Source organism: Malaclemys terrapin, chromosome 8 (assembly GCF_027887155.1).
Source record: "Malaclemys terrapin pileata isolate rMalTer1 chromosome 8, rMalTer1.hap1, whole genome shotgun sequence".
NCBI classification, from domain to species: Eukaryota; Metazoa; Chordata; order Testudines; family Emydidae; genus Malaclemys; species Malaclemys terrapin.
Genome location: NC_071512.1, coordinates 40,622,281 through 40,633,494, shown reverse-complemented (window position 1 = coordinate 40,633,494; position 11,214 = coordinate 40,622,281). Strand labels below are relative to the sequence as shown.

At 50.8% G+C, this 11,214-nt stretch overlaps 1 protein-coding gene across 1 annotated transcript; it reads left to right on the top strand.

The window, feature by feature from the left end:
* The first annotated feature begins 352 nt into the window (after positions 1-352).
* Positions 353-1,423, top strand: LOC128842428 (myb/SANT-like DNA-binding domain-containing protein 2). Its single transcript, XM_054038428.1, has 2 exons — positions 353-1,016; positions 1,224-1,423. Exons 1-2 carry the CDS (start codon positions 440-442, stop codon positions 1,256-1,258), a joined length of 612 nt encoding a protein of 203 aa, XP_053894403.1. The 5' UTR covers positions 353-439; the 3' UTR covers positions 1,259-1,423.
* The last annotated feature ends 9,791 nt before the right edge of the window (positions 1,424-11,214 follow it).

The window sequence follows — 11,214 nt, the reverse complement described above, 5'->3', positions numbered from 1 at the left end:
CCTAGTGTGCGGTAGATTTGCACCTCAGCTTGCATCAAACTAAGGCCTGGTCTACACTAGGCGTTTATGTCGAAGTTAGCGCCGTTACATCGAATTAACCCTGCACCCGTCCACACTGCGATGCTATTTAGTTTGACATAGAGGTCTCTTTAATTCGACTTCTGTACTCCTCCCCGACGAGGGGAGTAGCACTAAATTCGACATGGCCATGTCGAATTAGGCTAGGTGTGGATGGAAATCGACGCTAATAGCTCCGGGAGCTATCCCACAGTGCACCACTCTGTTGACGCTCTGGACAGCAGTACGAGCTCAGATGCTCTGACCAGCCACACAGGAAAAGCCCCGGGAAAATTTGAATTTGAATTCCTTTTCCTGTCTGGCCAGTTTGAATCTCATTTCCTGTCTGGACATCGTGGCGAGCACAGCAGCACTGGCAACGATGCAGAGCTCTCCAGCAGTGATGGCCGTGCAGTCTGTGAATAGAAAGAGGGCCCCAGCATGGACTGATCGGGAAGTCTTGGATCTCATCGCTGTGTGGGGCGATGAGTCCGTGCTTTCTGAGCTGCGCTCCAAGAAACGGAATGCAAAGATCTATGAGAAGATCTCTAAAGACATGTCAGAGAGAGGATACAGCCGGGATGCAACGCAGTGCCGCGTGAAAATCAAGGAGCTGAGACAAGGCTACCAGAAGACCAAAGAGGCAAACGGACGCTCCGGATCCCATCCCCAGACATCCCGTTTCTACGAGGCACTGCATTCCATCCTCGGTGCGGCCGCCACCACTACCCCACCACTGACCGTGGACTCTGAGGATGGGATAGTGTCCACGGCCGGTTCCTCGGACATGTTAGGGGACGGGGAAGATGAGGAAGGAGATGAGGAGGGCGAGGCAGTCGGCAGCGCTCACAACGCTGATTTCCCCGACAGCCAGGATCTCTTCATCACCCTTACAGAGATCCCCTACCAAGCGTCCCCAGCCGTTACCCCGGACACAGAATCTGGGGAAGGATCAGCCAGTAAGTGTTGTAAACATCTAAACATTTATTTTTAACAGAACAGGAATATTAACAATTAAAAGAATGGGTTGTTCATGATTACTTTGCCCTAGGCGCTTAACGGTTCAGTCATGGGCAGTGCAAGTTTTGAAAAAAAATCTAGCAATGTCCGGTTTTCCGTGATTGTCCTGCCCAAGCCGCTCTACTGTTTAGTCCCTGCTACTGCAGCTACAGTAAAATGCGGTCTATATGTCCGGGGATAGAGCAGTAATCCTCCTGGGACATCTCGATGAAGCTCTCCTGGAGGTAATTGGAAAGCCGTTGCATGAGGTTCCTGGGGAGAGCGGCCTTATTGGGTCCTCCGAAGTATGACACGTTGCCGCGCCACGAGACTATCAAGTACTCGGGAATCATTGCTCTGCACAGCAGGGCGGCATATGGCCCTGGTCTTTGGAGGCTTTCCCGGAGCATTCTCTCTTTCTCGCTCTCAGAGATCCTCATCAGGGTGATGTCGCTCATGGTGACCTGCTTTGAATTAGGAGGGGAATGTTAGTGTTGGGACTGCTTGCCCGTTCCTTTACAGAACTGTAACCGCTGGTTTGCAGCCACGCGGTGGAGGTGGGAGAGGGGCAGCCGAAAGGGATCGTTCCCGGGGACAGCCGCGAGGGGGTGGGACAGGGGCAGAGTTCCCGCTTGCCGGATTGCTGGCAGCAGGGACTGACATTGCTTTAAATGTGAAATGAGGCCAGTGGTAATATAAAAGTTTTAAATTGCCACAAGTCTACGGCTTACCATGTCTGCCTGCAACAGAAATTCCGTTATGCTGCTTCTCAAATGTGCTGTGCAAGACCCCAGGCACTGAATGCGAAGGCCGAGAATTTGACCTTGTGCTGAGTGCGCATGTGATAGGTGCTGTGCATGGTCTTGTTCACAGAGAAAGACTATGTTCTTTGTTCACAACTACATTTATCTTTCTGAGGAATGAAAAATGCATCACTGTGCGACTGTCTCACAACCTAGCCTGGCATCACACTCCCAGAGGCTAGCGCAGATTAGGCGTAGGAAGAAGAGGACACGGGAGGACATGTTCTCGGAGCTTATGGCCTGTTCCCGAGCCCAGGCAGCACAGCAGACCCAGTGGCGGGAGAACTTGACCCAAATGCACCAAGCAAACATGGATCGGGAGGAGAGGTGGTGGCAGGAAGACCAGCAGGCGACTCAAATGCTGCTTGGACTACTGAGGGAGCAAACAGACACGCTCCAGCACCTTGTGGATGTTCTGCAGGAACGGAGGCAGGAGGACAGAGCCCCGCTGCAGTCTATCTCTAACCGCCCTCCCCCGCCACCAAGTCCCATACCCACCTCACCCAAAGTGCAAAGAAGGAGAGGCGGCAGAGTCCGTGCTAACTCTCACTCCACCCCTGCAGAGAGCTCTAGTAGCAGAAGGCTCTCATTCCCCAAAATTTGAAAAGTTCTTTCCTTCCCGCCTGACACAAGCCCCAGTCCAAGTTTCACCTCCCAGTTCCATGTGTAGTTGATAATAAAAAATACGTTTCTGTTAACTACTGTTTCAATCATGTTCTTTTGGAGGAGGAGGGGAAAGGGGGTTGGTAATTGGACAGGACAGTCACCTTTGGCAGGGTACATAGGCGGGGGCAGGTACAGCAGCAGGGCACATACACAGTGCAGTGATGCAGTGACTAGTTACCCTGGTTAGTCTGGGAGGTGGTTTTCATGTTATGTGGTGGGGGGTGGGTTGCTCTGTGACTTTGTGGCGGGGGAGGGCAGTTACAGATCTTAAGCGGCGGTCCTTATGCAGGATCACAGAGCCACGCAGCAGGGGATCTGTAACCGTCCTCCCCCTGCCACAAAGTCACATAGCCCCCCCATACACACAGTCCCGATCAGGAGGGGTGACAGGCTCCGTTGAAACAACCATCCCACCGCAGCGGAGCCTGTCAATCCTTGAGTTTAGAAGCTTCATTCGCGTCACTACACTACACCCGCTCCGCACCACAGTCTGCGTCCCAGTTTTAAAAAATTCCCGCGAAAACAGTATTAAAGAAAACGGTGTGCATTAACAAAGTAGAACTATTTTTATTTCGAAACGTGTGTTGGAAGGGGGGTGAAGGGGGTATGTAACTGGATAGGATAGTCAACATTAACTGGGTTCAGCTTCTCTGTACACAAACTTTAAAGTCACAGGTTACCCTGCTCACTCAGGAACTTAGCTTTCAAAGCGTCCCGGATGCACAGCGCTTCCCGCTGGTCTCTTCTAATCGCCCGGCTGTCTGGCTGTGCGTAATCAGCAGCCAGGCTATTTTCCTCAACCTCCCACCCCGCCATAAAGGTCTCCCCCTTGCTCTCACAGAGATTGTGGAGCACACAGCAAGCTGCTATAACAATGGGGATATTGGTTTCGCTGAGATCACAGCGAGTCAGTAAGCTTCTCCATCTCCCCTTGAGACGGCCAAAAGCACACTCCACCACCATTCTGCACTTGCTCAGCCGGTAGTTGAAGAGTTCTTTTTCAGTGTCCAGGGCGCCAGTATAGGGCTTCATGAGCCAGGGCATTAGCAGGTAGGCTGGGTCCCCGAGGATGACTATAGGCATCTCCACATCCCCAACAGTTATTTTGTGGTCCGGGAAGTAAATACCTTGCTGCAGCCGTCTAAACAGACCAGAGTTCCTGAAAACACGAGCGTCATGAACCTTGCCCGGCCATCCCACGTAGATGTTGGTAAAACGTCCCCTGTGGTCCACCAGTGCTTGCAGCACCATGGAAAAGTAGCCCTTTCGGTTAATGTACTGGCTGGCCTGGTGGTCCGGTGCCAGGATAGGGATGTGAGTTCCATCTATGGCCCCACCGCAGTTTGGGAATCCCATCGCTGCGAAGCCATCTATGATCGCCTCCACGTTTCCCAGGGTCACTACCTTTGGCAGCAGTACATCAACGATTGCCTTCGCTACTTGCATCACAACAAACTGGTTCGAGACTGACCGGTAGCTGTCTGGCGTTGCAAGCTTCCAGAGGGCTATGGCCACTTGCTTCTGGACAGTCAGTGCAGCTCGCAACCGGGTGTCATTGCGCTTCAGGGCAGGGGACAGCAACTCACAAAGTTCCAGGAAAGTTCCCTTCCGCATGCGAAAGTTTCGCAGCCACTGGGATTCATCCCAGACCTGCAGCACTATGCGGTCCCACCACTCAGTGCTTGTTTCCCGTGCCCAGAATCGCCGTTCCACGGCATCAACATGACCCATTGCCACCGTGATGTCCTCGGCGCTGGGTCCCGTGCTTTCTGAGAGGTCTGTGCTACTCTCAGACTTCAGGCCATCACCGCGGTGCCGTAGCCTCCTCGCCTGACTTTTCTGCATCTGCCTCAGGGAAAGCTGTATGATAAGCTGCGAGGCGTTGAGAGCGGCCACAGCTGCAGCAATGGTCGCAGCGTGCTCCATGCTCGCAGTGCTGTGGCGTCCGTGCTGTCAATGACTGGAAAAGTGCGCGAACTGATTTCCCGCCGGCGCTTTCAGGGAGGGAGGGCGGGAGTGATGGACGGATGACAACAGTTACCCAAAAGCACCCTGGACACATTTTGTTACCCAGAAGGCTTTTGCGGCTACACCCAGAATTCCAATGGGCAGAGGGGACTGCGGGAACTGTGGGATAGCTGACCACAGTGCACCGCTTCGAATGTCGACGCTTTCACCGTTAGTGTGGACTCACAAAGTCGAATTACTGTCCTTAGTGTGGACACACACGTTCGACTTTGCAATATCGATTCCAAAAATTTGATGCAAGTAAAATCGAACTACTCTCGTAGTGTAGACAAGGCCTTAATCTCTTTTATAGACAAGCCCTAAGTGAATAGAGGGTGGCAAATGTCACAGCAGTCCATAACAGTATCTGTTGCCAGAAAGAGATACAGAATCCAGACAGATGGTTGGGTTCTGTATAAGCAAAGGGGCTAGTAATACCATCCCAAAGCCTCTTCTGGGGGCACCAAAACTAAGCAAAAGGAATTTAGCACTGGAAGGAGATGTTCCAATCCAACATATTGCAGCTCATGTCTACCTGGTGGGACCAGTGAAGGAGGGCTGGTACAGGGTTTGGGGCCATTGGGGCTGAACTGCTAAGAAGTTTCTCCAGAAAGGATGAAAGCCCTTCATTTTGTTCTGAGGATTTTATCTTGGGTCCCACTTAGAAATCCAAACCTCAGCTTGACCAGTGAGGACATTGGTGCTCTATCACTGAGCTGGCCAAATCTCATCCTGCCCCTGAGATGTAAGATTGAGATTCCTGCTGTCCTCCCCCACATCCCCTACTAGATGCTGGAGGACTCATGCAGTCAGGACTAGAACATCCGTGGAATTTCTAAAAATTTGAGATGACAACTTTCTAACTCAAAAAGTGTTTCATGGGGTAATTCTATATTAGACCTTGTCTTGACAAATAAAGAGATACTAATCACAAGACTAAAAACTAGTGGTAGCTTAGGTACAAGGATCATGATTGCATCACATTTGTGATGTGCAAGCAGAAAAAAGTCCAGACCAGTGATATATACACTTAGTGCTTTAAAGGAGCCAATTTCACAAAGCTGAAAACAATTCTGAGCCCAGCTGGTTGAGAGAGTGATATTTAAACAGAAAAATGTGAATGATAATTAGGAGTTGTTTATGAACACTTTACTAGATGCCCAAAAAGAGACCTCTGGGAAAGAAGGCCACACTAGCTTAAAAAAAAACCAACCTGGCTTAGAGGGGAAGAGAAGGCAGCTAAATTTTAAATACACAATAATTGGAAGAAAGGGGAAGTTGATAGCTTCTGATTTATATTCATTACAATGAACTGTAGAAAACTGATAAGGGATGCAAAAGGACACATGTAGAACTCTGCGGCCAGCAGCGTTATACTTTAAAAATTCCTTCTTATTGTCTATTAGAATTCTTTTTGTTCCTAACAATGGCATTTGTCCATTACTAGATAGAAATGGTAGACTTGTCACTAACAGTCTTTAATTACATGAGCACATACTAGTTTTTCCACAGGACCCCTGCCTCATTTTTTGTGTGCAACCTTGTAGGTTCCTAAAGCAACCAGAGAAAACAGAAATTCTATCATGTAGTATCATATTTACACGCCCTGCCCCAGCCATCAACAGAGTTGGATTCTTTAGATCCCATGCCCCAACCTGTGCCACTTGAGCTAATAATATAATAGTAACTGATAGCAGCTAATAGTAGGTTGTCATCCTCTGTGTGAACCAGCCACTAGAGAGGACAGGCACACACTTTGCCATGGGTCTCACAGCTATTTTCTGACAGTTGAGGGAAGTTGAGACTCAGAGTTCCATTGAAGGCTCTGAAGGGAAACTGTGCTGTAGTGACCACAGACACTTCTGTTCTTGACCCCTCCAGCCTGTCCCAGTCTCCTTGGCTCCTCATGCTACTCTCTCCAGCACTTTGTCCCAGTCTGCCCTCTTGCCACTCCCCCTCCCCTAGGCCCAGCTCCTGATCTCTTTGCATTTCAGTCAGGCAGCCTCCTCCTTCATGCAGCCTGGGTGCCAGCAGGAGGCGCATTGGGAGCACAGGACAGGCACCTTGAGCCTGGTCTACACTACGGGGTTAGGTCGAATTTAGCCACGTTAGGTCAATTTAAAAATGAATGCATCCACACAACCAACCCCTTTCCATCGACCTAAAGGGCTCTTAAAATCTACTTCTGTACTCTTCCCTGGCAAGGAGAATAGTGCTAAAATTGATTTTGCTGGGTCAAATTTGGGGTAGTGCAGACGCAAATCGAAAGTATTGGCCTCCGGGAGCTATTCCAAAGTGCTCTATTGTGACCACTCTGGACAGCACTTTGAACTCCGATGCCCTAGCCAGGTACACAGGAAAAGCCCCAGGAACTTTTGAATTTAATTTCCTGTTTGGTCAGCCTGGCGAACTCAGCAGCACAGGTGACCATGCAGTCCCCCCAGAATCATAAAGCGTAGAATGTTTCTATGCTCCCCCTATCATCTCCATCCCTGAGGTTATTGCAGATTAGAAGGCAAAAAAACCCGCACTCACGATGACATGTTTTCTGAGCTCATGCAGTCCTCCCGCACTGATAGGGCACAGGTTAATGTATGGAGGCATTCAGTGGCATTGGCCAGGAAAGAATTAAGTGAGTGTGAAGAGCGGAGGCAGGATGCGATGCTGAGACTAATGGGGGAGCAAATGGATATGATGAGGCGTCTGTTGGAGCTGCAGGAAAGCCAACAAGAACACAGACCCCCGCTGCATCCACTGTATAACTGCCTACCCTCCTCCCCATGTTCCATAGCCTCCTCACCCAGATGCCAAGAATGCGGGCAGGGGGAGGCTCCGGGCACCCAGTCACTCCACTCCAGAGGATGGCCCAACAGAAGGCTGTCATTCAAACAGTTTGATTTTTAGTGTGGCTACAATAAGCAATGTGGCCTTGTCCTTCCCTCCTCCCCCACCCCACCCGGGCTACCTTGTCCATTATCTTGTTTTTTTTTTTTAATTAATAAAAAAAAAATGCATGGTTTGAAAACAATTTAGTTACTTTATTTTGAAGGTGGGAGGGTGGTTGGCTTACAGGGAATTAAAATCAACAAGGGGGCGGGTTTGCATCAAGGAGAAACACACAAAATGGTCACACCAAAGCCTGGCCAGTCATGAAACTGGTTTTCAAAGTCTCTCTGATGCGCAGCGCACCTTGCTGTGCTCTTCTAATCGCCCTGGTGTCTGGCGTGAAACGATTGTCTGCCATTGCTTTCACAGAGGGAGGGGTGACGGACGACATGTACCCCAAACCACTCACAACAATATTTTTGCCCCATCAGGCATTGGGAGCTCAACCCAGAATTCCAATGGGTGGTGGAGACTGCGGGAACTGTGGGATAGCTTCCCACCGTGCACTACTCTGAGTTGATGCTAGCCACGGTAGTGAGGACGCACTCTGCTGACTTAATGCACTTAGTGTGGACATATGCAAATCGACTGTATAAAATCGATTTCTAAAAATCGACTTCTATAAAATCAACCTAATTTCGTGGTATAGACATACCCTTACTCTGTTCCTATGCCTAGTGCCTCTGTGGCCCCCAGCTGCTCGGAGAAGCATTTACACAGAAAGTCCTGCTCAGCCCCTACAGTCCTGGGGTGGAGCATGCTCAATGCAGTCAGTGTTTGGAGAATTTAGCTGCTGAACTTTAACAAAGCTTCTACTGAGCATGTGCAAACTTTCAGAGACTGATAACTTGGCCAAATTTGGGTGAATGTTCATGGGGATGGCAAAAGGCACTTTGCTGATACCAAGGCAAGGCCCAGCTCTCTGCCAAATTTCAAGTCCCTGCTCCAAACCACGGAAACACCAGAGTTTCTCAATGAAACAGTTGTAAGAATGTTTTAACATGTGCAAGACATATCCCCCATGTTCTGGAAAATGGCTGAACTGTTCACTGAAATTTTCTGAACAAATTCAGCATAAGGCAGACACCTGGTATGGGAAATTTCAGTCTGGACAATTAAAGTTTAGCAAGGTTCTCAACGCTGAAAACAAGGTCTTATAATGGGAAGCGTCCAGCATCCTTAGTGATAGGCAGTGCTACCAGTCCTGCCTATATGCCTTTGAAAGACTGTTACAATAGATTTGCCATGGTAACTTAGCTAACTAAGTGCTTTGTGCTTAGTTGGCCTATCTTGTCTGTTTAGATTTTAAAATGGACCTTAACCTCCCAAGCCCACAGTTCCTGTTCGACTAATGCAGGACTCCCAAGCCAGTTGCAGTTTCTATCCATAACCAAACCCCACAAGGCTTGTAGGAATGGAGTCACAGCAAGAAAGACCAGCTGGCTTTCAACTTTGGCTGGTGGCTGCTGTATGGAGGTTCTACGGTTACTTGCTGGAGGATGTATTATGTGGTGTGTCCTTGCTGAGGGATGCTGGGTGGAGTTTGCAATGAATGGGGGTGGGGCAGGGCTCCCAACCCCCATCACTCCTTGGCTAGGTGTGGCTTCCAGATGCTTCAGCATTGGGCATTCGCCATCTGGCAGCGTGGCTTTCCCTGGAAGCAGAGTGGTGCAGAGAAGAGAATACAGGTGAGAAGGAGCAGAGGAATTGGATTATGGGTGGATGGGGTAGACCAAAACAGCAGTGGGAGGGAGGGAGCAAACTCCACTACTCCTTGCTCATTCCCTCATGGTCCTCACATCAGCAAGAATCATCTCCATCTTTTGCTTTGTTTGTCAGCACATATGGCATAACCCAGCCCCTGCCCCCAGTGACCCACTGACCTAGCCTATGTTTGCAGTCACATCTGAGAATAGCCAGTAAGGGTGGCCCCCTTGCAACTCCCTGTTGGGTCAAGACCCCCCAATTTGAGAAACTCTGGTCTCCCCTGTGAAATATGTATAGTATAGGGTAAAAGCACATAAAAGACCAGATTTCATGGGGAGAGACCATATTTCACAGTCCGTGATGCATTTTTCATGGCCATGAATTTGGTCAAGCCTATTGAGGAGAGCTGGCATATGGGTAGTAGTGTAGCCTGGGCAAGAGCGGCACTGCTTAGCTGTGTTGAGTACAAACCTGCCTGAACCCTCGTGGGCACATACGCAGCACAGCTAAGCTGTGCCACCACTGCCCATGCTACCATGACTACACTGCTGTATATACTCATGCTGGCTGTCATTGAGCCAGCATGTGCGTGTGTAGGGACCGGGAATCACACCCCTAGCTTGCAGTGTGGGTGTAACCTACATGTTCATGTGGACCCTGTTACCTCACACCAAGTGTTCCCTAGTGGTGTTTGCTCTGCTCTGAAACAGGAGTAGATCACAGTACACTAGGGCAGGGGTTCTCAACCTTTTTCTTTCAGAGCCCCCCCCCCCCCCCTTATGTTACAAAAACTCCACGGCCCAGCTGTGCCACAACAACTGTTTTTCTGCTGTGACAGACCCAGACCAGTTGGGTGCAGGAGTCTGGTCCTGTTGGGATCTGGGAACTAAAGGACCTCCCCCAGTCTAAGGGGAAGATCCACAAGGTCTGGGATCTCAATTAAGTTTGGGGGACAACTAAAGATATAACAGGGACAGGAGTGAGGTGACAGGGCTAAACAAAGGGAATCTGATGAGGACACCGAGCAGAGAATGCCAGACAGTGCCCACTGCTCCTCGAAGGTGTCAAGGGAACCAGTGGACGCCGCCCAGAAGAACTCCGCCTGGATGCGTGAGCGGATGGAGGGTCAGAAATAGGCCCCACAGTAGCAGGAAACCCCCTCAGCCAACCTTCTCTCTCTGGTCCTGTAGATGGCCATTTTGCCCAGTGCTAGGAGGAGGTTGACAAGGAGGTCCTGCAACTTGGTGGGGCCACAGATAGGGAGTGTATAGATAAGGAGGTGAGGGGCAAAGTGCAGCCAAAAACATAACAGGATATCTAAGAGGAGCCAGAATAGGGGCCGCAACCTGGCGCACTCCAGATGCATGTGTGCCAGGGTCTCCCTCATGCCACAGAAGGGGCAGGTGTCTGGGACAGGGATGAACTGTGCTAAGAACATGCCCATGCTGATGGCTCCATCCCCAGCGGGCTTCGGGAACAGGGCGGAATATAGGCTGGCTCACTGGGGTTCCTCACCCACCAGAGGTGGTAGGCCCTGTCGTGACGGGACAGGAGGCGAGGGTGAGGACGTGAAGGGTGTGGAGCACGAGCATGTACAGATGTTTCCTTGGCACGGTCTGGAAACGAGCTGGCTGCAGTTCATTCATCCGGCTTGCAGTGAAGGGGTGGGATGGGTGGGGCCACGGGGCAGGGGCCCAATGAGAAGGTCCAGAGAGCCTGGGGTGTAGGGTGGGCGGGGGGTGCCCTCCCGCAGGACCCAGTCGAGCTAGACCCGAGCAGTGGGCGGCAAAGCGCCTCTCACCTCCTGAAGTACATGCCGGGGAGTACGAGGGCTGGAAAGCCCCATGCGCTGAGCGAGCATCAGGGGATCCAGCCAGTCTCCCTGGTCTTAGTCTGGGAGGTCTCTGATTCTGGTGACTTCTGCCAGGACCAGCCTCTATCGCACAGAGGGGGACTTTGCCACCTGCACATGGAGCTGGGGGTTGTGTAGCAGGGGCTCCGCAAGGAGATCCACCCCCTCGGTGGCTGCCACAGACTTGGTTGCAGAGACCAGTTTCCAGGTCCGAAGGAGGTGCTGGTAGAAGACCAG